The 27,509-nt window shown below is 49.5% G+C and overlaps 1 protein-coding gene across 1 annotated transcript in view; it reads right to left on the bottom strand.

Annotated features, from left to right (window-relative positions):
* Window positions 1–20,486, bottom strand: part of ST3GAL5 (ST3 beta-galactoside alpha-2,3-sialyltransferase 5) — a 46,461-nt gene extending 25,975 nt beyond the window's left edge. The window contains exon 1 of the mRNA XM_040993586.1: window positions 20,357–20,486. Within this exon, the coding sequence (XP_040849520.1) occupies window positions 20,357–20,447 (91 nt within the window). The 5' untranslated portion in view covers window positions 20,448–20,486. The remainder of the gene's footprint in view (window positions 1–20,356) is intronic.
* Between the last annotated feature and the right edge of the window lie 7,023 nt (window positions 20,487–27,509).

Raw genomic sequence — 27,509 nt, 5'->3', positions numbered from 1 at the left:
GGTGTGATAAGCATAACAATATGTACTTTAAAATATCTTTGTATATAGCCATCACCTCAAAATGTGAAATATTTGGAATACTACCTGACATAATGTTCCACTTGCACACGAAATGTGTGAAACGTTAGTTAAAGAGATGTAACTGTGTGTAACTTAGCGTGAGGAGCAGTACCGAGAGGCATGTCAGGACTTGTCTGTGGAATGGGACTAGCCTGTAAGGAGTGTAAAACAAGATAACGTCTAGTCCCCTCTCACCAGTCTGTAAGGGGGAGATACAAGAGAAGCTGACGAGAGATGGAGCCCCAGTGAATATAAAAAGGAACCTCAAGTCATTGCCTTGCACGTGCAGGGATCCCATATGGGCACCGGTTCTAATTCCAGCTGCTCTGCTTTCCATCCTGCTCCCTGCTTGTGGCCTGGGAAGGAGAGCACCTGAGGACTGCCTAAGGCCTTGGGAACCTGTACCCACCAGGAGGAGGGTGGGTAGCAGGAGGAGGCTCCCGGCTCCGGGCTTCAGGTTGGTTCAGATCTAGTCATCATGGCCACTTGGGGAGTGACTCATCAGACGAAGGATCTTCCTCTGTATCTATCCATCTTTCCTCCTCCTCTCTGTGTGTCTGCCTTTCTTTTTTCCTTTCTTTTTTTTTTTTTTTGGTGGATTTATTTTTGGAAAGGCAGATATACAGAAAGGAGGAGAGACAAAGATCTTCTGTCCGATGAGTCACTTCCCAAGTGACCGCCATGGCCGGTGCTGCGCCGATCCGAAGCCAGGAGCCAAGAGCCAAGAGCTCTTCCGCGTCTCCCACAACTACAGGGTCCCAAGGCCTATGGGCTGTCCTCAACTGCTTTCCCAGGTCACAAGCAGGGAGCTGGATGGGAAGTGGAACTCGTGCAATTAGAACCAATGCCTATATGGGATCCCAGCGTGTTCAAGGCGAGGCCTACGCTATTGCGCCATGCCCAAAAAGTAAATAAGTCTTATAAAAAAGAGCTCAGCTGAGCAGGCAAACTGCTTGTTGAGACACGAGACCCTGTCTCATGTGCTCTGAATTCAAGCCGAAGAGAGAACCCGGCCCTGCTCTAACACCACCCTTGCCTCTCCTTCACCTTTCTCTGTTCCAGGGACCAAGTTAGCACAACAGCCTCAGGACATCCCCTCCAAGTTAGGGAGCTGATAAAAGACTTAGTACTGAAGGTGGATGTGGGAATTAGCATGTGAGTTAGGTGACTGTAAGAGTTTGAATTTGTCTGTTGTTTGTATAAGAATAAAGCATCGAAAAGCAGATCGTGCAAGTCTCTTGCTTGCTGGAAAGTGATAGAACTACACGTGACAAGTAGGGGGAACAGTAAACTAAACTGACATGCTTTTTCCTTCTACTAAAAGCAATCTCTCCCAGCTGCATAGTAGGAACTGCATCGATTTGAGAGCGGAAGTCTCATCACCTGCCTTTCTCTTCAGGTTGTTTCCAAAAACGACTGCCAAGGACCTTATTAGGAAACCTGCCCTCAATGATCTCCTGAATTAATAAATGAGTGATGAAGACAGCTGAGACCCTGAGCAGCTTTCTGTGTGTGGTTAGCCTACTGCAGACTCTCTGCAGCCAGGTCATGTCAGACTGGCTCATGCCTTACACCAAGGAACAGAGCTGACCACAGCGGAGGAACCGGGCATGCTGCCCACGCTGTTGGATCACAACTCTACTCCTTGGGGCTACAGCCTCAGACTCGCTCCCCCTCCCTGGCCTCTCAGTTAACTTGCGATCATGCATGTGTCAGTGGAAGACTAGAGGACAGGCAAGGAGCCAACATCATTTTAATCCTTCAGAGGGAGGCTGCAGTGGTGGCAGACAACACAGGGGTGTGTACGTGTGACTCCATCAGCAGCCATGGCACCTCCAGCAGCTCTGTGACAAGCCCAAGCTGCAGCCCATGCAGGATGGTGGCTTCCGGCTCTCTGGCTGACACCAGCTTCTCACTTGGCAGGCGGGGAGGGATGGCTTCCAGCCTGCCAGCATTGTTGTCATCAACCCTCCTGCTTGGATCGCTACAGTGGCTTCTGTCTGCCGGCTGGACACTGACTGTGATACCACATAGTTCTTTTCTGCCACTTTCAAGGCAGTGGCATCAGGCAGGGAAAGGAGTGGCTCTGGGAGACTGCAGGGGTTCACTTCCTTTCACTGTCCCTGCTGCAGGGCAGTGAGCTGCTTTACGCTTCAGTCACCCTGGACAGGCTCTCAGGAGTACAAAGCACAGCACCTCTAGCGTGGCACTGGGGCTTAGCACCTCCATCTGCCATGATGAAGTTGAGGGGGAGGTATGTGGAGCCAGGCTTCCTCATCTGTAAAGTGGGTATAATCCTATCACATCCTGGAGTTAATAACAGGAATGCCCGTGACACCCCAAGACAAGCGCTACGAACTGTGGCTGACCTTGCTCGGCAAGCGGAAAGGGTAGCTGCTGCTCTGTGTCATCACACAGAGGGGAGGTGCAGGTGCCCAGGCTCACTGTACCTCCAAATACAGAAAAGCAGCTCCCCATGGGACAGCCCATTGTGCTGCTGCAGCTGAATCTTCTGATCACTTCTTGTCCCTCTGCACTGCTCCCATCCTTCCGTCTTTAACACTCCCTCCAGTGGAGGAAAGGCTGCCATTATAGGTTCAATTATGCAGATGCTGAATCCCAGCCTGCTTGGTTAACTGGTTAACTGAGTATCCCTCGGCCATAAACTTCAACAGTAACTTCACTTGTAATGAACAAAAAGAATCAGAACACAGGGGAAGGACATTCCTGCATCTACACTGGGTCGTGTGAATAAGAACTGGAAGAGGAGACCTCTATCTGCTACCGACAGGTGGTACAACGGTGGTGAGTTCCTTTCTCTTGCTGCCTTCCTTTTTTACACTGCCTCAACTCTCATGCACATTCCTCACTTTGTTTCTAAAACACCAACACCTAACCTTTAAGCTAGGAAAGGAGCTGGAAAATCATCCAAAGGAACACAGTTTCAGGAAACCTGGGTCAAGCCAAGCATGTAGGAGTGATGAAACAGAAGCCTGAGTTTCCAGGCTGAATATCCCCCACCAGCATTGCAGCATGGCTAGCGACCCATATAGGTGCCAGTTTGAGTCCTGGCTGCTCTGCTTGCAATCCAGTCCCCTGCTCGAGTGCCTGGAAAAGCAATAGAAAGAAGACGGCCTAGCATCCTGGCTTAGGCTTGGCCCAGCCCTGGCTATTGGCAGCCACTCGGAGAGTGAGCCAACAAATGCAAGATTTTCTTTCTTGCCTTTTTCTCTTGTTGGGATTTTACCTTCCAAATAATTTTTTAAAAACCTTTTTTTAAAAATTAAAGTATGTTTGTTTTGATGCAAGGTGCTTTCTTTTGTATTTTTTTTTTAAGATTTATTTTTATTGGAAAGGCGGATATACAGCGAGGAAAGACAGAGAGGAAGATCTTCCGTCCGATGATTCACTCCCCAAGTGAGCTCAACGGCCAATACTATGCCGATCCAAAGCCAAGAGCCTCTTCTGGGTCTCCCACGCGGGCGCAGGGTCCCAAAGCTTTGGGCCGTCCCCTGCTGCTTTCCCGGGCCACAGGCAGGGAGCTGGATGGGAAGCGGGGCTGCCGGGATTAGAACCGGCGCCCATATGGGATCCCGGGCGTGCAGGGTGAGGATCTTAACCACTATGCCATCGCGCCGGGCCCGATGCAAGGTTTTAAAAGATAATCCATGCAGGGCCCGGCGCGGTGGCGCAAGTGGTTAAAGGTCCTCGCCTTTCACGCCCGGGATCCCATATGGGCGCCGGTTCTAATCCCGGCAGCCCCGCTTCCCTTCCAGCTCCCTGCCTGTGGCCTGGGAAAGCAGTCGAGGACGGCCCAAAGCTTTGGGACCCTGCACCCGCGTGGGAGACCCGGAAGAGGCTCCTGGCTTCGGATCGGCATGGTATCGGCCCGTTGCGCTCACTTGGGGAGTGAATCATCGGACGGAAGATCTTCCTCTCTGTCTTTCCTCGCTGTATATCCGCCTTTCCAATGAAAAAATAATAAAAATAAATCTTTAAAAAAAAAAGATAATCCATGCAGACACAAAAGCCTCAAACTCTTGATGGGAGATGTGCATTTTGTTTGTTTTTCAAATAATGAAGTCATGTCAAAGCACACATGTTTACAAACAGCAACATCAGGTTGTGAGAGCAGTGCATATACCACTATGGCTACAGCCGAGCGACTGGGAGGTGAATGGCACATCTGGGAGTGCACATGCCATAGCTCGGAGTCTATAAGGTTGCAGGACCACACTGCATGAGCAGAGGCTGCCTATGCATGGCTGGGCATGGTCTCAGGTGCTGGCTGCTGTGTCCCAGATGCAATGGGTCCTGAGGACCACCCAGGGGGAGGGCAAAGAGGAAGGGGCAATGGTGGAGATCTACAGGTGGAGATAGGAGGAGGCCTGCAAAGACCCTTCCACATGATGACAACCACTTGGGGCTGATAAGTAAGATGAAAAGGTCCAGGAGGCAGCTGGAAATGCGAGCTGGGGTGCAACAGGTGGCTGCCCCACCAGGCCTTCTCAGCATCCCAAATAATTGGGAACAAATGAAGTGCTCTGTGCAGGAGAATGGTGCCAGCTAACCCCTGCCACGGGAGAAGAAAAACAGCGGCTGACATCATTTTGGGAGTTTCATGTTTCACTCATTAATTTAAAAATATATATATTTATTAATTTGAAAGGCACAGCAACACAGAGACATAGAGATATTGAGATCTTCGTCTGCTTGTTCATTTCCCAAATCCCTGCAACAGCCTGGGGCTAGGCCAGGGCCTCAACCTGGTCTCTCCCACGAGTGACAGGGACCCAAGAACTGGGGTCACCCTCTGCTGCCTCCTGGGTGCATTATTAGCAGGGAGGGAGCTGGATCAGAAGCAGAGTAGCTGGGACTTGAACTGACTCTTCTTTACAGGTTGGTAGTGTAGCAAGCAGTGGCTTAACGTACTGTACAACAACACTGGTCCCAAGCTTTGTGTTTGAGGGGGAAGAACTCCAGCTGATAAGGAGAAGAGAAGGCAGAAAGTCAGTAAGAGAACAGCACTGGATGCATACAAGAAGTCCTGGCTCCAGCTGCAGCAGGAAAACGGGGAAATCCAAAGGAGCCTGGGTGAGGAGGGAAGTGTCTTGGAGCAGGTGGAAGGAAGAAGGGGCCAAGCGAAGAAAAAGGCAACAGAAAAGCAAATGACCAGCCATGACCAAGACAGCACAGCGCTGGTGAGCAATGTGTAGGCGGTGGCTACAGGTGGTCTGCAGTCCTGCAAGTGGCTGCTGGACATTGGCTGCTGACAGCCTCTGCTGGTCCCTTCTTCGTGAATCTGCCCTCTGCTTCCAGCAACATGTGACCATCTACAAGATCAAATTCTGCTCATGTCTTCTGGCAGTGTGTGTGTGTGGGGGAGGGGGTCAGCTGAGACTTGGTTGGCTCTGCTCCTCCCCTCCCCCTTCATACCTCAGGGGCTCCCTCAAGACAACAGGAGTGCCCAAAGCCCAGTTATATTACAGGCTCCTCTGCTAGGGCAGCAGCTTGAAGTGTGGAAGGGTGGAGGAGGTCCAGGATGGCACCGAGCCTTTGATGAATGTGAGCTGCATTCTGCCCAGGGCTGGAGGTGCCTGGGATGAAGCAAGAAGGCAGGACAGAAAGATGGAACGGGGCACAGAGGTCGTGCTGAGTCTCCCTTCACCACTGCTGGGTCCCCAGTACCTCTGGAGAGCAGAAAGCCCAGACTTGCAGCCCTCAGGAGGACAGGGGCAGGGGCCACTGGTGGCGGTGTGTTAACAGACACCTGAAGGTTCTCGCAGAACAGGAAGTCTGGAGATGAGCTCATCTGTGTGACAGCACAAGTGGCCCTATCCCTGTCATCTGCCCTTCCGGCATCAGCATACGGCCCACCCCTGCTCTGTCTTCCTGGCAGGAAGGGAAAGACCGGAAGGAAAGGGCAGAGCCTGTTTCTGAGACCTACTGCCAGGCTTCTAGAAAGCTCTGAGACCAGACTCCCTCCTACGGCCAACCTCCACGGCAAAGCTGCCTGGGGGTGTTTTCTAAGAGGGGCAGCCTGCTTCCCCAAATGAAAGGGGTCTGCCTGTAAGAGAGGCAGAGCGGGGGTCCTGAGCGCGCAGTGTTGAGGTCTGCCGTGGCTGGAGAGCAGGGGCTTCCTGGATAAAGACAGCCAAGGCTCTCTACTCTGCAGGGGTAGGATTCCTAAGCAGGACAAAGTGCAGGAGTGTGCATTTGGTGCAAGCTCAGATGCCATAGGGAACACCCACATCCCACATCGGAGTGTCTGCCACGGAGTCCTGGCTCCGCTCTCCAATTGGCCTTTCTGCAAACGTGCCCTGGGAGGCAGCAGGGAGTGACTCCAGTTGCTTGGATCCCTGGGATACACGTGGGAGACCCATGTGAGTTCCAGCTCTTGCCTTCAGCTGGTCCAGCCCTGGCTGTTGTGGGCATTTGGGAACCCAAGAGGAGAAAGGGGAGGAGGAAGTACAGTATAGATCTATCTTCCCCTTCAAGAAAAATCTATCTTGAAGGCACTGGGGAGAAAGAAAAACAAGCAAATCAGTGGCTCTGACAGGGCCATGGCAACTTAGGCTTCAGAACCAGGTAAGATTCTAAATATTGAAGGAAGCAGTGCCATAGTTTCAAAACAAAATGCATTTTAAATTGCTTTAATCCAAAAAAATAATATGGGTTCTTTCAGTATGCAACATCAACAAGTAAGTGATTTCTCATAGTCTGTTTCACTGACTCCTTCAGAATTCCACATGAGAATGTAAAGGACAAAAGGAGAGATGGCATGTCTATTCTCTGGAAATCCAAGGTCAGGAAATGACAAGAGTGGATCCCATTCCACTGTGCTGGAATGCAACACAAACAACCACAGTAAAAGGACCCGGCACACAGCACCCAGGTCTCCCCTGCAGCTTGTGGAACCCTGGCTGACGTGTCACTTCTCTCTCAATTCTAGAAGTCTGCCCCCTCCTGTTTACCCACACAGACTACCATGACATCCTCATACAGTCATAACTGCTAACTAGCTCTAGCAGAATTTTTCAAAAAGGTTGATATGATCAGCAGAGTTACGGGGCAGGGAGGGGGAATTCTGTTGGTTTACTCCCCAGATGGCTGTAACGGCCCAGGCTGGGCCAGTCTGAAGCCAGAGCCTCTTCCAGGTCACCCACATGGACCTTGGCACTTGAACCATACTCCTCCTCTGCTTTCCCAAGCACATCAGCAGGGAGCTGGATCAGAAGTTCAGAAATGGAGCAGCTGAGACTCAACTTTTTTTTTTTTTTTTTGACTTAGCTATTTTCATTGAAAAGTCAGATATACTGAGAGGAGGAGAGACAGAGAAGAAGATCTGCCATCTGCTGATTCACTCCCCAAGCGGCCGCAATGGCCAGAGCTGAACCAATCCAAAGCCAGGAGCCAGGAGCCTCCTCCAGGTCTCCCACACGGGTGCAGGGTCCCAATGTCCTGGGCCATCCTCAACTTCCTTCCCAGTGGCAGCTTCATCTGCCACAGCGTCAGCCCCTGCCACAGCGCAGCTCCAGCTGACACAGCATCAGCCCCTGGAACTGCTTTCTATATGAAAGTTCATTTAGAGTCCACAAAGACACAGGTTACTCAATCTTTTGCATTTTTGTATTTTAACTTCAGCACTGCTGACACTTGTGTTAGAGTGACTCATTGTGGTGAAAGACTGTGTCCTACACCGTGGAATGTTCCACAGTGTCCCTGGCCTGTGCCCACTAGATACCAACAACTTTTCTGGTCTTCCCCTGCACTCCAGTTATGCTAACCAAAAACATCTCCAAACATTACAAGAATATCCATGGCTAGACAGGATCACCTCTGGCCTTAACTACTGGTGTAAACTGATCATGTATATTAAAATTTTAAATGCCTTTTTTTTTTTCAAAATCAATTGGAGTAATTTCTTAATGCAAAAACCAAAACCAAGAACCGTGGGCTAAACTTGATGATACTTGCCTTTCAGTACCTAACCGTTGTGGGATTTTTTTTCTCATTTTTTTGGGGGGTTGCACAATTTCAAGAACTTTTTTTTCTGCAAAAACTCTTGACTGGGCCCGGCGCAGTGGCACAGTGGTTAAGGTCCTCACCTTGCACGCCCGGGATCCCATATGGGTGCCGGTTCTATCCTGGCAGCCCCGCTTCCCTTCCAGCTCCCTGCCTGTTGCCCGGGAAAGCAGTCGAGGACGGCCCAAAGCTTTGGGACCCTGCGCCCGCGTGGGAGGCCCGGAAGAGGCTCCTGGCTTTGGATCGGCATAGTATTGGCTGTTGAGCTCACTTGGGGAGTGAATCATCGGACGGAAGATCTTCCTCTGTCTCTCCTCACTGTATATCTGCCTTTCCAATAATAATAATAAAAAAAAAAACCTCTTGACTGATCAAGATAAGCAGTCCCAACTATAAGGGTGCAGGTGCCAACAGATACACATGAAACTTGAATTTACACATCCACTGCTGGCTGAGGCAGCTGCACAGGTGTGTGTTCGGGGAGTGGGGTGGGGGCTGGAAGTGGGGGGTAGGAGTGGGTTGGGGAGGTAGGGAGAGGGGAGGGAGTGGGAGGATGGGAGGAAGGTATCCATTCCTGCCTCCACACCCTTCAAGCCTTAGCTGGCACTCCTCCCCATGGCACTCCTCCCCATGACCCAGCAGGGAACACCCCCTAGGCAGTGCTTTCTTGCTTTTGTAGGGTGAAACCGCTTCCTTTGTCTTTCAGAAGTGTGAAATTTCACAAAGCTGCAGAGAGGGTGCTGCTGAGAACACAGGTGCTGAGGTTGACCGACCAGCTAGGAGTCTAGAACATCTGCTCCTTCTAAATTAGCAACGCCTTTGCTACTGTTGCTGCCAGTAACCAAAGTGCAGACAAGAAGCCCTGTGGGAGGCTGGGAAGCATGCACTTTCCCACACCTTCATATGCCAATGCCCCAGGAGAGGACCATTTCAAAATGCTTCTTCAACTACCTACATGGCACTTTGACAAATCCTGCTCACCAGCAAGTAGATCTCTCATAGTTAGGGAAAAGAGCATGGAATTATCCGCAGATTTCAGCCCAGAGAGTTTCAGATGCTCCTACTCACGGAAGAAGTTATGAGAACTCTCTTCCAAAATACTGCGTTACCTCTGCCCACCAAGAGACAAGCACATCTGTTATTCTGGGGATACATTTCTCAAATTTTTGTTTTGTGCTTATTTGAAAGGTACAGAGACAGAGGTTTTCTCTCCAAGAAATGCCCACCCCTTGACTTATATTTTAATTCCTGGTTTACCTCCCCTGAAATTCACCGTACAGCCAGCACTGGGTGGGGCTGAACTCAGGAGCCAAGAAAATCAAACAAGTGACTGCCATCATCTACTGCCTCCCATGGCATGTATCAGCAGGAAGCTGGAACTGGGAGGGGAGCCAGGACTCGAACCCAGACACCAAGAAGGACGTGAGTGTCCCAACTGGCGTTTGGAACAGCTAGACAAATGCCAGTCCCCACATATTTTCTGAATTCTCTGTGTATCATATACCAACATAGCACTACCTGCTTTTTACAATTTAAAACTATCAAAGTGGGATGGGTTTTGTTGTGCAGCAAATTAAGCTGCTGCATGAGCTGCCTTCATCCCGTACTGGAGTGCCAGTTTGAGTCCTGGCTACTCCATGTGTGGTCCAGCTTCCCACTGATAGATCCTGGGAAGCAGCAGGCGATGGCCCAAGAGCTTGGGTGCCTGCCACCCACATGGGAAAAATGAATGGAGTTTCTGGTTCCCAGCTTTGGCCTGGCTTTTAAAAACATTTGGAGAATGAACCAATGGAAAAAAGATCTCTCTGTCTCTCCACTTTCAAACAAATAAAAATTAGGCAAATAAAAGTTTTTTTTTTCTTTTTAAGTTCATCCAAACTCACTATTGTCCTGACAAGAAGCCAGATGTGCAGGTGTGCAAGTCAGGCACACGGAGGCCGGGCCAGGATCCCTTTGCACACAACACCTACCAGGTGCACTCAGGAGAGGAAGCGCACAAACAGGATCCAGAGCCTGTCCCACCCAGGGGAACAAAGAACGAGGAGCAGAAAGGGAGACAAAGATCAAACACTTAACGGTTCAGCTGTCACCAGCAGCCAAGTCACTACTGACCACATTTGCTAGTCAGTAAAAAGCAGGTTGGGCAAGGACACAGCTACTGCTCATTCTTCTGTAACAAGGTTACGGTTCTCAACTACTTCTCAGTGTCACATCAGGAAGCATAAAGCTTAGCTTTTGCAAACACCTGACAGCCTGTTAGGGGGAGATAAAGAGAAAGCTGGAGGAAGTGGGAGAAGACTGGTTTCAGATTATAAAAGGGAAAGGAAATATGCAGGAGCAAAAGGCAAAGAAAATAGAGTAAGAAATGGGAAGGAAAAGGAACAGAAATCCCACATCATACCCCATCCCTCCAAGCTTAAGGAGGGTCAGAGGCCTAAATTCTCATCAGCAGATCCACGTCCCCTCCCCTGCACCCGATACCCCAACACGCACATCTGTCCAAATTCCCCACTACAGATCCTTCTCCACAGCCAAGTACTCTCCCTGCCACCTGCCTGACACCAATCCTGCTCCTGGGAGGGATGCCAGCCAGAAACAAGGCAGGATTAAATAAGTGAGGGCTGGGAAAGGGACCCCTTTCTCATGCCGAATGTTCTATGGAAACACACAGTCTGTTGTGCCAGGCAGGGAGGCCCTTCTTCTGCTGGCAAATGCTGAAGCTTTGCAGGTGCTTGGCCAAAGTCCCTTGGAGATGCACCCTGAAACACTGTGCATACACCCCCTCCACTGCTACCCTGCTCCATGTGGGAAGTCTCCATCAGAGGCAGTTGTGGGTCTGACCTACACCAGGGAGTACTGGGTTGGAGCTGGTTGACCAGATGGCTCAGGACAGCCACAGCAGTAAAACTTCTAGGAACAGGTGGATGGGGAAGGAAATTTTCTGTCTTGGAGAAGCCACATTACTAGTGGTTGCCTGGCTGTCTGTGGATGCTGGAGGAAACCAAACAAATCCTAAAGAGCGTTCAGTGACAAAGGAAATGACTCCAGTGATGACCACAGCAAGGGCAGACACTGGGACACCTGGTCAAGGCTTCAAATGCTTGCCTTACTACGACCACGGGACCTCGGGGTGGCAGCCTTTCACCTTTTGTTTCTGAAATCATCTTAAATTCAGACTTCCGAAGAACAAGGACAGCCCCTGCTACTCTGTATCTAAAATCCCTGTCTGTTAACACGTGTGCTCTCTTTCTATTAGCCTCTGAAAATGGAATATGCTGACACTTACTCCTAGTTTAAAGACACACCTTTATATAACCACAGCATAATGACAGAAATCAGAAAATTAACATTCCTTGGATATTGGTATTGAATCTAGAGACCCTGTACATATGTCTCTAGTAGTCTCAGTGATGGTCTTGGAACAAAAAAACAAAAACATTGTTTCTGTTCCAGAGTAGTTCAGCCCCTGATCACATGTGGAATTTACTGGCAGGTCCCTTTAGCTGCCTTAAATCTGAACGAGTTCCTTGATCTTCCATGACCTCTGCATTTTTGGAAAGCACAGGGTGATGGATCTGCACAATGTCCTTAGGTTAGGGTTTGTCTAAGGTTCTCCATGATTACAGTCTAGTCATGCTGCTGCCTTTTTTTTTTTTTTCCGAGGGGGAGCTGGAATATGTGCTCTTCTTGAAGCATTTCTCAGGAGGATGTGATGTTGATTTGTCTCAACACAGGGCTGTTCAAGTGACTGATTGATTAAGTGGAGTAAGGCAGGTTACTCCACTGTAAGTTGCTATATTCCCTTGGAAATTTATAAAAAACCTTGATGGGAGAGACTGAGAAATTAGCAAGAGCCTGACTTTCATCAGGTCTACATACATGCTTCAGTCTTGACTGATGGATTCTTAAGGGAGAAGAATAAAATTGTGTGTGTGATCAAAAACATTCAAACCTCAGGAATAAAACGAGAGCTGGATACAAAAGCAGCTGGAGAACAAGAATGAACATGTGAGATTCTCATCAGATTTCATCCAAAAAATCTCAACTAATGTTCACTCTTTGCTATTAAGACACACACACACACCCTCACAACCTGTTTTGAAGAGTATGTAGGAGTGAGAGGATGCCAGTTTCTTTCTTGGTCTGCTCTACCTTCTAGAAACTTTGCCATTCCATTTGTAGATCCCAGCAGCAGCTGCAGTGCTGTGTAGGGGAGCGGAGGGCTATACTCAGGAACTCCTAATCCACTGTGGTGCAGTACAGGCAACCACATTCAAACACAGAATATGGGCACACACTTGGCCTAGCAAGCAAGATGCCAGTTAAGGTGCCCAAGTCCCACACCAGAATACCTGGCTCTGATAGCTGGCTCTCTGGCCCGCAGTGACAAGGGTTCCAGGGACTGAGTCCCTGCTGCCCATGTGTGATTAATTAAGGTGTGAGCTCCCAGTTTTGGACCCAGCCCAGCCCAGTCACTGCTGCTATTTGGAGAGTACACCAGAGGACAGGGGGCACTCGCTCCCTCTCTTTCTCTACTTCAGCCATTTGAATAAATCAGTCAAAATGAAAGCCAAAAAACAACTCAACTCTACTGCCTCAGCCTGACACAACTAACCTTAGGAACTCTAAGGTGCCTTATCCAAGAAACATTGTTAAACTCTGTTATCATAAAGCTGGACAATACGGAAAACACAGAAATGCAGAAATAAGGTTCAGAAACCACTGCTATCTGACCATCCAGTGACACTCACCATGAACGCTCTGGTCTATGGTCTATCAGCCCCGCTCTAGGCACCTTCTACGTCCTCAGGAGGGGGCCCAGGCTTCCTGCTCCAGGTGCTAAGGTGGGCTCCAACAGGAATGAAGTCCTACAACAAAGGACTGGACTGCCTAGTTTTCTTGATTGTCCCAAGAATGGTTTATAACCAGAATTACTCCAATATCACTAGGGATAAGTAATTTCACCATACACAATGGTTGCTTTAGAACAAAGGGGGAAACTTTCTTCTGCCAAGGACCATTTGGGTATTTATGATATTATTTGCAGGCTGTACAACATTCTCAACTTAAAGATTAACCTGCTAGAGACAGTCCTAGCTGCAGCTGCCTTGGCAGGGCCAGACCAAGTCATACTGCAGGCCTTATACCACCCACTGGGTGAGGGTTCCCTGCTCCTGCCTTAGAGTGTCAGGGCTTGAGCCTCTCACAGAGCCTCCATTGAGAAGCTGGTCTGTTCTAGAATTTGTTCTGTTCACCTGATAATCCTTTAAACAAACACTGAATGGGAACCTTCTCCACAGCCCTGGAGTCAGGCACTGGGGACATAAAGATGACAGTACCTTTCCTCTTTAAATGAAAAATCTAGGAGGAATAGTGAGATTAGTCAAATGTTCAAAAATACCAAACGATATTATGCCAGAGTCATCACCATCTGCCTGACCTTCCTGGATAGGTACCCATGGGCTCCATCACAGAGTCTCCCTGAGGAGGTGATGTGTACATGGGTCCTTGCAGGATGGGTAACACACCAGAGATAGGAAAAGAGGAGCAGCTGTTCCAGATGGCAGGAAGGGTTTGCAAAGGGAAAAGGTGGGTGTTTGCAGAGGCCAGATCGCAGAGGGCCTAGGACAAGGGCGGACAGAAGGCACTAAGGGAAACTAGACCCTCCTGAGTGGGGGGCAGGTGGAGGTAAACAGTTCATAGGGAGAGTGGTGAGACCACACTGGGCCAAGCAAAGCCAATAAGTCCCGAAGAGGCGACCAGGGGTAGAGATGGATGTCACAGAAGCTGAGCGAGGAGGTGCTTTACGTGCTAGGCCAGTGGAGATCTGGCCTGCTTAACACATTCAGGTTGCTCATGGTGAGAGTTGCGGGGGTCATCCAAGAAGGCTCCAAACGCTGGGTGTCCTTGTGACGAATTCAGGACAGAGGTGAGAGCAGCCCCCAAAGAGAAAAAGACCAGAGGGAGCAAGATTTGCTTTGGGAACAAAGGGAGGAAGCTGCCCCCTCCAGAGCCTGGAGCTCACGTGACAGCTCTCAGATGGGGACCCATGTGACAGCACACAGGAGATGATGGCAACCCTATGGATGTCGCAAATACAAGCAAGATCTGGAAGCTGGACTTGACACAATGATTTCCCCCATTACCTAAAGAAGTCATTGGGTACACTAGAGGACACCTGATGGAAGAAAGAGCAAGTCAGTGAAACTGACAGCTGAAAAAAAACAATCCAAGGTCCTGGTCTGAACAGCCTCAGACACAGGACCTTTCCTGAAACTTGATTAGCAAACAGGGGGTAAGATGATAGGGGAAATCTGCCAGCAAATCCTAAAACAGCCAAGACTAGCTATCTCTGCAAGATGAAGAGTGACAGTTTCTAAGGTTCTGGAATGTTACTGTGCCAATCCTGGAAAAACGTTCTTGGGCAGCAACTGGCCAGTGGGTGAGGAAGGGGACTGGACGGTGTGTGAGTTGCTAGGCAGCACTGATGGTAAGCTGTGGTATTTAGTTATCCAACTGGTCCCATAGGATCAGACTAGTCACACACAGCCTGGAGTCAAGGCAGTGATGACCCAGGAAAGGAGCTGCAGGGACAGTGGCTGAGGACAACCTGGAGTTTGACAGCATTTGGCAATTGAGGGTTAAGAGGAAAATAAAGACTTGGTAGAGGAAATAAAAGACTTTGGGCCACTTTGAAATCAGAACAAGTTAAACATGTTCAAATGCCTAAAACCAGCAAAATATATTTAGGTTTGCAGGAGCCACGGCGGAGACACATGCTTTTCTTTTAGATGTCAATCAGACATTCCTCTCTCCAAATTTGGGAAACCAGCATTTGGACAGGCTGGAGAAGAGACATGCCAGTTTTTTTCTTTTTAAAGATTTATTTATTTTTATTGGAAAGGCAGCTATCAGAGAAGAGGAGAGACAGAGAGGAAGATCTTCCGTCTGACGATTCACTCCCCAAGTGGCCACAATGGCTAGAGCTAAGCCAATCTGAAGCCAGGAGCCAAGAGCTCTTCCAAGTCTCCCACATGGATGCAGGGTCCCAAGGCCCTGGGCCGTCCTCAACTGCTTTCCCAGGCCACAGGCAGGGAGCTGGATGAGAAGTGGGGCTGCCGGGATTAGAACTGGCGCCCATATGGGATCCTGGCACGTGCAAAGTGAGTACTTCAATCGCTACGCTACCATGTCAGGCCCAAGACATGCCAGTTTTTAAATCATACAAGCCATATCTCATCCAATATGGAGTGCATGCATGGGGACACGGCAAGAAGCAACTGGACAAAGTCCCTCCTTCACAAAGCTTACACAATCTCATTTTCAAAAGAGACAAGTAGCTCAATCCCCAGTGAGTGTTATTTTCAGTTTCATTTTTTATGTTTGAGCAGATTTGAGGAGTGTGTGTGTGTGTGTGTGTGTGTGTGTGTGTGTGTGATGCCTTGAGGAAGAAAGGTTTCTGCTGGGAACCGAATGAGAATCTCAATAGGATGGAAGAGGCAGGTGTCACCCAATGGCAGAATTCTGAGTATTGTGTAGATGAAGCGGCAAGCCCCAGAGGGCACCATATACTGAGGGCATACAAAGCAAGAATCCCGTGCCTTAGGGAGTTGGCACACTATCCCAAGAACAAAAAGATGCAACCTGGAGTGGGGGGCAGGTTTATGGCAGAGCTGGATTTTGAAATACCTCTTTTGAGGCTGCTTTTGAGGTGGGCAAGTCCTCCTGTGAGGCAAGGCCTATTTGGAGGGTGCTGTGGAGAGACCCAGGGGAGCCATGAGGGTGGTGCCTGGGCATGCACACCTGGCCAGGGACCAGGGCATCTCAGCCACTCAGATCCTCTTCCTTATCCTGATCAGGTAGGAGTGTCCTATGAGTCACCAAGACATACTACCACTGCTCCAGAGACCACCCCCAGGCTGGACTGCCTAAGCCTGAATCCTGGCTTGGCTCTCCAGACTGGCTCAGTCCCTCAATCTCTGTGCCTCGATACGCCTATGTGAAAAATGGGGATAGTAACAGTACCCAGCCACAGAGTGCTATGGTGAAAATGAAGCTATTACTTGCATCTATAACATCTATACATACACACACATGCGTGTGCATGGGCGACCCGGAAGAAGCTCCTGGCTTCAGAATGGCTCACCTCCAGCCATTGCAGTCACTTGGGAAGTGAACCAGAGGATGCAACATCTTTGTCTCTCTCCTCTATTAATCTGCCTTTCCAGTAAAAACAAATAAATCTTTAAACAAAACAAAACAAAAAAACAAAGATTTTCATCTTCTTGGGAAAACCTGACTCTTTGCTTTAATTTTTTAACATAACTGCTAGAGGTTTTTAAATTACAAGTGTGGCTCAAGTAACAGTTCCAGTGGATGGATAAGGCTAAGCACAAAACAGCCACTAACCTCTAGGAGACAAAGAACTTGAATACAAAAAACGACAACTGGAGAGAAGGCAACATTGAAGTCACATCATTGCCGAGTCTAGGTTAGAAAGACCAAGATGTTTGTAAAAAGCAGAAGCAAGATCAAGGAAAATGTAAGAGCAGAGGCTGAGGAGAGAGGAATGCTGGGGAAAGAAAAACCACATGTCTAACAGAAAAATTACCGCTACTAGGAACTCAATATTCATAATACCCACTTAATTAGGAAAATGCCACACAGTTTTTAATAGCCTTAATGGTCCCAAATAGACCTTGATTGTGTTATTTTCTTTTTCTTTTTTTTTTTTAATATCAAATCTACCAAATCTACATAATTCCAGAGGTGAAAGACTGAAAGAAAAATTTTAGAAAAGGGTGTGTGTGTGTGAGAAAGCACGGCACTTGAGCCTATAGACCACCTGAAAATAATGTCAGATACTTTCTTAGAGAATAGGAGAACAAAGAAGTCTTCTATGGCTCAAAAGCCCAAACCAAAAAGGAGCTTGTGCATTGCGCATGGTTCTGGGGCATTCTGTAGCAGAAATTGCAAGCAGCAGGTGTAAGACACAGATTCAAAGTGTAAAAAGTTCCATGGTATAAAGGCTCATGCAGGAGTGAGTAGCTGGGACAGATCAGGCAGTCTGATCACATTCTCCCTCAAAATCAAGAGCTCACAGAGCTAAATGGCTCCTCACAGTTCAGCCTGCCCTGCCACCTGAACTGGGGGATAGCAGGGGCCACAGGTGAGGGTGCTTTCCAAGACCAGCCCGCACATGGCCACAGCCTCACCCTGACTCTCCCAGCGACTCCTCACAAAGGTTACCTACCTCCAGAAGGCAGGAGCTGGGAACTAGAACCAAGTCATTCCACTTGTGGCTCCCCTAAATGAGCAACACATAAAACCTGTGACCTGGCAGTGCCACTCTTGGGGAGGGACCCAGCAGGAACACATAGTCAGGTGTTAGTAAATCCAGGCTTCTGTGAGCTCCCAGGCAGCACTACAACAACAGCCAAAGACAAAACTGTCGTGCTGTCCACGGACAGTGCATGGGCAGTAACAAGGATCATGCCTTAGCCACGGTCAGCATGGGGGTGGGGTGGGGGAGACGACTCCTCTCAGAAACCCAGCACACAGCAGAAGGCAGAGGGATGAGCAGGGGTGCCCCTGAGGGAGGCAGCGCCTGGAAGGGAGCATGTGTAGTGCCCCTGAAGGCCCTCCCATGTTCTGGTTCTTAATCTGAGTGTACCAGTATGTTCAGTTTAGAAACTTGACTGCAGTGTCCACTGCCTAGTATCTGCGGCACCCTTAAAAAGTAGCTTTGGCTGGCCAGTGTCCAGGCTTGCTTTTCTCCTGTACCACACACATTCCCCTTTGTACCACATCCCTCCCCCCAAATCACATGTGACTAAGCGGGGTCTTTCCAAGAACAGCTGCAGGTCACCATCCATATTTATGGCTTCCTCCCACACCAGGACTATGATGTACCTTCAGGGCTGATATCCTCACTCATGCCATCTGCTTGGGAAGCAAGGGATGCCAGCCCTTGTTTCTCTGCCCTCAGCACTGAGGAAGTTAGTATTACCATCAATGTGTGGCTGCTCCCAGTTGTTTTATTCTGCCAAAGCTTCTGGGCTAGACCAAAAGCACAGAACCTGCCCTCCACAGATTAAATCTTAACTATCAGAAACGACAAGTACAGAGGAGACCAGCATTGTCCTTCTCCCAGGAACTGCCACCTCCAACATACCCAGCCTGGCCTCCAGCACCTGCTGTGCCTCACATAAAGTTCTTTACTGCCCAGCCAGCTGCCAAATCCTACCTGTTCAAGATCTCCTCACTGCTACAAACAGCCCCACAGGAAAACCAGGGGGAACTGGAAGCAGAGGCCCACAGAACAAAGACAAAGTTCTTATTTTGCCTTGAAGACAACTTAAAACTACACCGCCCATTTATTTTGATAACATGGAGCAATCTGCAGTTTGTGCCAAAGTTATAAGTTTTTTTCAAAACAGTCGTAGATATGAGCTTTGAGAACATTCCACCTCCCATAAATCCTTCTCTTACTTTCTTTCCATAAGCCTCAGTAAGTCTTCTTATCTGACCCATTTCTTTCCCTGCCTGGAGGAAGGAACACTCCCAGTCATTACCAAGACCCCAAGGATCATTTCAGCAAGCTCCAGCTCCCCCATGTTTGACATACCCGAAAAAGACTCCCAACATGAGCAGGTGTTCGAAGCCCGCCTCCTAGACCGGAATGCCTGCGTTCCAGTCTTGCCCTGATTCCAGCTTCCTGCCAATGGGCACGTGGGAGGTAACAGGTAATGGTTCAAATATTTAGATGAGTTTTCTCAACTCCTGGCTTCAGCCTGGCCCAGCCTCAGCTGCTGTGGGTATTTGGACAGTCAACCAATGGGAAGATGGCTTTTCATGTATGTGACTATGCCTTAAAACAAACAAATAAACAAAAACCAAAAAACAAACAAAAAAACCCACCTCACACAGCTTCGATGACTTACTTTCACAGTTCACTGTCTTGGGGCTAGCACCAGTTGGAATTCAGGTGATTTCTGGCTCTGCTACCAGAAATGCTGGGCACCATCCTGAGCTGCCAAGCCTTCAGGATTACCCAAGGGCACCAACCACAACCCCACCTGAGGGGGTCTGCGTCTGGACCTTTGCACCCAGCAAAGAGACCCAGAGAGATGGGTCTATCTCCCAGTTTCAGGCCCCAGAACAGGATTAGCAGTCCTAAGCCAACGCCAGGATGGGCTGCATCCTAACTAGCAAGAGACCAGCCTCCTTCTTCCTTGTGGTCCCAACACCCAGCACAGACCTAGACTCCAGGAACAAGGAACCTACAGGTTTCAGACAAAGCCCGCAGGTAAAACCTTCTTCCTTTTCAATCGACCGAACACCTGATTAGGCAAAGACCACGCCAAGAATTAAAACGGGAATCTATAACGTGTTGTGGGAGTCAGTAGTTCTGCTCGTGGGCATATTGCTCAAGGCCAGAACTGCAAAACCGGGGTCCCAGAAGGGTCATGGGCCGTCAGTAGGGGAAGTTCCCCGCACCAAGGACGGACCAGGAGCCTGAGTCCCCTCCCCACCACCCCTGCGCCCCCCTGGGCCTATCCTGTCTGCCAAGGTCAGCAGCCGGAGTGGGGCAGGCTCAGCGATCCTCTCTGTTCCGCTGCGCTTCTGCAGCGATGCTCTAGCAGGCAGCCTTGCCCAAAGAGCCAGCGCCGCCGCTTACGGTGCCGGAGACACCCAAAGGTCGCCCCAACCCGTTCTCCTCCGCAGGGCTGGCCGCAGAGAGGGGGCGGGGAAGGTCACTGGCGAATGTCTACCGGCAGACACCACACACATCACGCCCTCGTCCTGGATGCGCAAGGCGGTTTTCAGGAGCCGCCGGCGAGGTGCACAGGAAGGTTCCCCAAGCCCGTCCCAGAGAAACCAGCTGAACTCAGGCGCTGCAGGCTCGGAAGCGTCCAGCAATGAATTAAACCCCGGGCCGCTACGCAAAGCGGTGAGAGAAAGGGGCCACCCGCACACAGGGACCTGACAGCCCGGCGGCTCGCCCTGGCCCTCCCTCCGGCCGGTCCACACCTGCGCCGGCCGCGTCGCCCCCGGACCCGATCCACCACGCCGCCCCAGGCCACGCGCGCGACCCCTCTGCCCGCGCCCCTACCACAAGCGCCTCGGGGCGCCGTGCCCTGGGTGCTGCCCGCGGAGGCCGGGGCGGAGCCGCGGGGCCCAGCCTGGCGAGCAAAGGAACGGGTCCAGGTGGCCGCCGCCCCTAGCCCGCGGGCCGCGGCTACACCGAGGAGGGGGCTGCGCCACGTACCTCGGCCGGCAGGTGCCGCCGCCGCCGCTGCCGCCTGGCTGCGCGACCGCAGGGGAGGCCACTCCACGCAGCCCGCCGCCGTCGCGCGCATACTAGGCAGGGGGCGCCGGCCGGCCGCCAGCCAGGGGCCCCGAGCCCCCGCCTGCCCCCGGAGCCGCGCTCGCGCCCATTCAGCCCGGGGCCGAACGCTGCCCCGCGCGGATGCGGAGGAGGGCCGGGAGGCGGGGCGGGGCGTCACGAGGGCGCAGGAGGCCAATCGGAGCGCTCGAGGGCTCCGGCGGCGGCTCCGCCCCCGGGCCGCTGGGCTCCCCGCCATCCCTCCATCCGCCCGGCGGTGCTGGAGGGGAGCAGGGCGCCCCCAGCGGGAACGCACCGCGAGCCGCGGGCTCGGGTCGGGCAGGGTCGGGGCAGGGGTCCCGGGCGCTCACCGCCGTCCTGCGCTCTGCACGCGGTTGCATGGGTGAGGACACAAAGGAAACAAAAGATACGGGTTATGGGCTCGCTGCTGCGCATAGGACTGGTAGGTGCAGAGGAGGTGAATGAAGACTCTATACAGTCACGTGCTTTGCTTACCAGCTGCCTCCTGTTCCTCAGCAGATTGTTGGGGCCCCGCAGGACATCCACGAGGGCCGGCTATGTGTGTCTGGGAACTTGCAATATATATTTTTTTTTTTTGGAGTTCCACGTGTAGGAGAAAAGGAGAGCGCTAATGGCCGGACAATGCACTAGCTTGACCTGTGCGGTTGGTTGAGGCCTCCAGAGTAGAACTGAGTTTTCCTGGGTCATTGAGCATGCTTGGTGGCAGAGCCAGGATCAGAACCTGGACTCAGGGTACTCACTGCCATGCTTTCAGAGTCCCCTCCCTTGGTTCTGGAACCCTGTTAACTGCTGTAACCCAGCTAACGGCCTGCAGCATTTTTGTGCCTGAAATTTTGTTGGCTCTTGAATGAAGCTGGTAAATTGTTCAAGACATCCTTGGAGGCCACCAGCCACAGAGCATCGGTGCCTTGTGCCGGGGAACTTCCTAGACACCAAGCCCATTACATTTGCACAAACCAAAGAGCTTTACCAGACTTCTTTGCAGTAGCTTGCCTATCTCTGCTCTCCCCTCCAAGCCCCTCAGCTCTGCGCACCTCTCCCCCAACCCATGGGGCAGGGGTGGTACTGGAAGAAATGGAGTGTCTGGGTAATGGAGGTCAGGAGGGAAACTTGGGAAGAGAAAGAGTGAGGGAACTCTGCTTTGACACACTCTGAATGATTCCAAGGTGATTCTAAATGATTCCACTGGATGCATGTTGTGAGGTTGAAGGACAAGCCCTCCCTGGGTGATCTGAATCCAGTGGATTGTCAAGGTCAGCCAGGGAGAGCAGCTGCCTGGGGTGGCGACAGCTGCAAAGCAGAGCATGCGATGCACTTCACTCTCTTCTCCAGGACACCAGCCAGATGCTCCTTCAGCACGCCTTGCCTCGGCTGCGCCTGTGCGTGTCTCCCAGGCTCTCCCTGGGATTAGAGCCAGGTCCTGATAAATTGCCTGCCAGGGAAGTCAGCAGCACCCTGGCTTGGAAAGGTGGGTGCGCGATGGAGGGTGGCGAATGCATCGCTACTTTATGTCCCAGTCTCACGGCTGAAACGTGTGTTAAGCACCTGCTACCTGGTTCACTCCACCGGCTGGATGGGAGGAGAGTTGCAGTTCTGTCCCTAAAGTTCCTGTCTCCCAGCCCCAGAGTTATCTTCAGCTGCTGCTCTGGGTACAGGCAGAGATCCTCAAATAGGACACAGGATCAGCCACCAGATTACAAAGCCTTCCTGGCACGTCTCGAACTCGGAGGCTGGGATCAGAGAAGCTTCTGTTGTGGGCTAAGGAGTTGATTAGCATTTGTTAAACTTGGCTCCTGCAGGAAATGGGCTTGAAGGCTAGTGGTACCTGGTCTGTCAGACTCATTAGCATCCGATTGTTCTGCTAGAGGCTTGGGGGGGAAAGTATATATGGGTGAATAAAGTGAGAGACCTCTTCCACCACTACTGGTCTCCTGTCGGTGTCTGATTCCCTGACCCTCGCCGTGTCCATGCTACCGGCTCTGCTGGCCGGGACAAGCTTCTAGACATTGCTTTTACCTATAAATCTAGGACAGCAACTGTGATGTCATGATTCTTTATTTCTTCTGCTTCTTACTTTTGTCAGTCTGATAGCAGACATGGTAGTTGCTCCCAACATCCACCTTGGCTTCCGGTGACATAGCCTTTGTCCTACTGTATAGGGGACTGTGCTTGGCCAAAGCCAGAGGTTCTTAAAAAGTTCTCTTAAAGTTCCTAAGGATCTGGAGGTAAAACCATCTAGTAATAATCTAAGAGATTCCCTGGTACACTGATGGTAGCAAGATGGACAAAACAGTTGCCCCCCTCCTTTACACAGTCAGGGCACCCGAGTCATCAAAATCTCTCATAAGCATAGTTTTCATATTTTACATAACAAAACAGCACACATAAAAGTGTTTTTGCTGCATGCCAATGTGAGATGATGAGGTCAGATCGCTTTATAAGGAAAAATGCATGCGCAGTTTTTGGAACTGCAAGCTGTACCCGCTGCTTTTCCTCATGCATTTTTATTCAGGGACACATCTGACAGACCATGGTCATTTGTACTGGGATATTCGGCAGGCAGTTTCCTGAAAAGGAACTAAGAGAGCCTGTGTCTCCAGGGAAACTATTGCCTGTAGCCAGTGCCGAAAAATATCAACTTTGAAGACAAACACAGGATTTTGGAAAACGACATTACCTTAAGCTTGACAGCTTCTCAATGAGATCAATAGTGACATTATTAAATATTACGGATTTTTGGATGTTGCATAATATCTAGTGTGTTGACATTGAAATGCCTGTTTACCGTGAATCATTGCTTTGTAAATGATTAGTGCCTGATGTTACTCAATCATGCTTACACATTGATAAAAACACACTGAAAGTACATACAGGGGGCCAGTGCTGTGAAATATAGGTAAACCTCCACCTGTAGGGCCAGCATCCCATATGGGCACCAGTTTGCATTCTGGCTACTCCACTTCCAATCCAGCTCCCTGCTTGTGGCCTGGGAAAGCCAAAATGATGGCTCCAGTCGTTGGGACCCTGTACCCATGTGGGAGATGGGGAAGAATCTTCCGGCTCCTGTCTTCAGATCGGCCCAGCTCTGGCTGTTGCGGCCATTTGGAGAGTGAACCAGTAGATGGAAGATTCCTCTGTTGGCCTCTCCTTCTCTCTGTATAACTCTGTCTTTCAAATAAAAAGTTAAAAATAAATATTTAAAAAAAACTACATACAGGCCATGGATTTTAATTTAGTAGTTTGAGAAGTTCATAGATGAAGTTCACATTTGACAAGGTAACAAGAAGGTAGCTCTTATTGAATTTTATAGTAAATGTACAGTTTTTGAAGCTCTGCCATGTCAGAGAATCTACAATTATCATTAGAGATTGTTATTAAAAAAAACTCCCCATTAAATTATGTATCAATATGAGATTAGATTTCATTTGCATACTTCAACCAAAACAATTTGCAACAGATTAAATACAGAAGCAGATATGAAAATGTAGCTGTGTTATATTAAGCTAGACTCAGAGACTGGAGGAAGATGTTTTGTTTTTAAAGCACCATTCAGGGGTAGGCACTGTGACATTGTGGGCATGTGGCACCAGTAGCTGATAGGAGCACCAATTCAAGTCCTGGCTGCTCCACTTCCCATCCAGCTCCCTGCTAACAGGCCTGGAAAAGCAGCAGAAGATGGCCCAAGCATTTGGGGCCCTGTACCCATGTGAGAGACCCCAAAGAAGCTCCTGATTTGGGACAGGCCCATATCTGCCCTTGGGGCCATTTGGAAAAATGGAAAAATGAACCAGCAAATGGAAGATCTCCCTCCCTCTTTCTCTGGATCTGCCTTTCAAATAAAACTTAAAAAAAAAAATTAAACACCATTATTCTCACCAATCTTGTTTGTTTTGGAAAACTTTCTTTTTTGTCAGAATATTAAACTTGTTATTATTTATGAGTTAATAAAGCTCTTAAAGATGTCTTAGTTTGAATTATAATTTGACAATGATCAAGAGATAGACCCTACATGAAAGGTTCTTTGGCATCCTCAGTAATTTCTGGGAGCTTGCCAGTTGAAGCTTGCTCGTGCAGTCTCAGCCTCCAGCTCACAGTGGCCCCGGGAACCAGCCATCATAATCAGAGGGAACCTTGGGCATTTTATTGGGTGAGGGAGGAGAGCTGCTTCCATTTTCTTGTTAGACAAGAGCCAGGCACTGACAGCAATCCATTTTGGACTATGAATAGGGCTTACTTTAGGAAGAAATAATGCCATGAGAAGTTAAGAAGATGAGAAATTGTTTTCTTTATGACATTTTGAGTCACTTGTCAAATCTGCCCTTAGACCATCCTACCTGTCTATTTTAGCCACTTGGGGAGTGAACCAGCAGACAGGAGAGCTTTCTCTTCGTCTCTCCTTCCCTCTTAAATCTGCCTTTCAATAAAAATAAATAAATATTTTAAAAATCTTATGGAAAACAATTCAACTATAAATTTACGTGGTATAAAAAGTTTGAAATGGGGCCCGGCGCGGTGGCACAGTGGTTAAGGTCCTCGCCTTGAACTCACCGGGATCCCATATGGGCATCAGTTCTATCCCCAGCAGCCCCGCTTCCCATCCAGCTCCCTGCCTGTGGCCCGGGAAAGCAGTCGAGGACGGCCCAAAGCTTTGGGACCCTGCACCCGCATGGGAGACCCGGAAGAGGCTCCTGGCTTCGGATCGGCATAGTATTGGCCATTGCGCTCACTTGGGGAGTGAATCATCGGACGGAAGATCTTCCTCTCTGTCTCTCCTCTCTGTATATCTGCCTTTCCAATAAAAAAAAAATAATAAAAATAAATCTTAAACAAAAAACAGTGGCATATGAGTTTGAATAGCAAAAATATAGTAGATTTCAATTTTCTTTTGCTCTTCTGTATTTTCCAAATTGGACACCTTGAACGTATGCTGCTTTCACATTGAGGAAAAAAAAATAAAATCTATAGTTTTATCTCTCTAATAGCAGAGTGGTGGCACAATCTTAGAGAGCAGGCCAGAGACTGGGATACGGCAAGAGTGAGGCTGGCATTGTGGTACAGTGGCCTGAAATGCCAGCATCCCATATGAATACCAGTTCAAATCTCAGCTGCTCTTTCCAATTCAGCTCCCTGCTGTTGGCAGTAGGAAGGTAGTAGAAGATGGCTCATATGCTTGAGTCCCTGCCACCCATGTGGAAGACAAGGATGGAGTGCCAGTCTGCTGACTTCAGCCTGGCCTAGCTTTCGGTTGCTGCAATGTTTGAGAAGTGAACCAGTAGATGGAAGAAATCTGTCTTTTTCACTGTAGCTCTCCCATTCCCTCTGTAACTCTCTCTGAAAGAGAGAGAACTCTTGAGTTAAAACTGGTAGCAGGGGGAAAAAAGATCTGTAAGATTTGTAGATGGGCCTAAGATACAAATGTCCTTTCTTTCACAGTCTTGCCAACATCCCATCTCACAGATTCAAGTGGATCAGCAAGATTCCCCCAAGGGCTAAAGAATCATTCCTTGTGCATCACATTGGTTGAAATATTTGCAGTTGAAAAAAAAATAACTGGGCCCAGCGCAGTGGTCTAGCAACTAAAGTCCTTGCCTTGAACGCGCCAGGATCCCATATGGATGCCAGTTCTAATCCCAGCAGCTCCACTTCCCATCCAACTCCCTGCTTGTGGCCTAGGAAAGTAGTCGAGGACAGTCGAGGACCTTGGGACTCTGCACCCACCTGGGACACCTGGAGGAAGTTTCTGGATCCTGGCTTCGGGTTGGCACAGCACCAGCCGTTGTGGTCACATGGGGAGTGAATCACTGGATGGAAGATCTTCCTCTCTGTCTCTCCTCCTCTGTGTATATCTGACTTTGTAATAAAAATAAATAAATCTTTTTTTTTTAAAAAAAAGAGAATAACTAAAAAACAAGGCTAGTGTGAAGATGATGACATTGATACTTGAAAATGATTAAGATATTAAGTGACAAAAACATAAAATGAGAATGCCAATTTTATGCCAGCTGAAAGCTTGGGGCAATCCCCTGGGAGAGAAGTTGGAAAAACCAAACAGTTGTGGTGTGAGTGGTGCTGGATTTATGAGTCATTTCTTTCTTTTTTTTCTTTTAAAAAATTTCCTTTAATGTTGTTATGAAGTTGTTTTTTGCAATAAGCAAAACTAAGGGGAGTCACTGGCTCAGATTACTGAAGTCTCCGTGGCTTTTCCAGATGGTCTGCTTCTCTTCCCTCTGCCACATGGCCTTCAGCCCACACCACAACAGGGCCTGGAAGCCTCTTGGCTGTGCTGATGGGACTGTTTTGGAGGGGACTGGAAGGAAAGGAAGAAAGGAAGGTAGGAAAGCGCCACAGGCAGGCCAAATCCAGGGTGTCAGTGGAGGAGGGGGGAAAAGGAGAACATATCTCAATTTCACTGGATGATGGGGGGCACGAGGGTATGGCATCATCTTGCCCTCCTGGTCAGCTTTCACTGTCTGTTGGATGCCTATCCTGGTGATCCCCTGCTGTTCTTTCCCCAGGGCCCCAGGGACCTTGAGCCCAGCATAGTTAACAGCACAGGCTGTTTGCTGCCCTAAGCACAAAGCAATGTCCTGGAGCTTTTTCTAGGAATGCTTCCTGTAAGTGATCAAGGGAGAGGCAGGAGTTGAAATAGAAAAAAGGAAGGAAAGAGACTTCAGAAATGTCCTGGGAAGGTGGGGCTGTGGACAGAGGAAGGCTCTGCCCAGGAAGCTGTTCCTTGCAGGCCAAGTCCTGAAAGTGGATAATTTGAGCAAGTCCTCTTGTGCTGTCCACCCTATCCCAGTGTATTTATTGCACTGACACTAGCTGAGTGCCTGTCCTCTGCCTATTTTGGGATCCCGTCTCAATTTCTTTATCCACATATTTTAGTAAATGAAACTGAGACTTAGAGGTTAAAGAATGTGTCCAGGGTTTCGAGGGGAAGACACAGAAAAGACTCCAGAGCCCCCCTAAGACATGCCACTCACCAGGAAGGGCCAAAGAGACAGGTTCTAACCTAAAACAAAACACATGAACAAGATCAGTAACACCACCCGCT

This window comes from Ochotona curzoniae, unplaced genomic scaffold (assembly GCF_017591425.1).
Source record: "Ochotona curzoniae isolate NIBS_2020 unplaced genomic scaffold, NIBS_Ocur_1.0 contig_883, whole genome shotgun sequence".
NCBI lineage: Eukaryota > Metazoa > Chordata > Mammalia > Lagomorpha > Ochotonidae > Ochotona > Ochotona curzoniae.
Note: the sequence above shows the minus strand (reverse complement) of the source record. Positions and strands in the feature narration are given on the sequence as shown.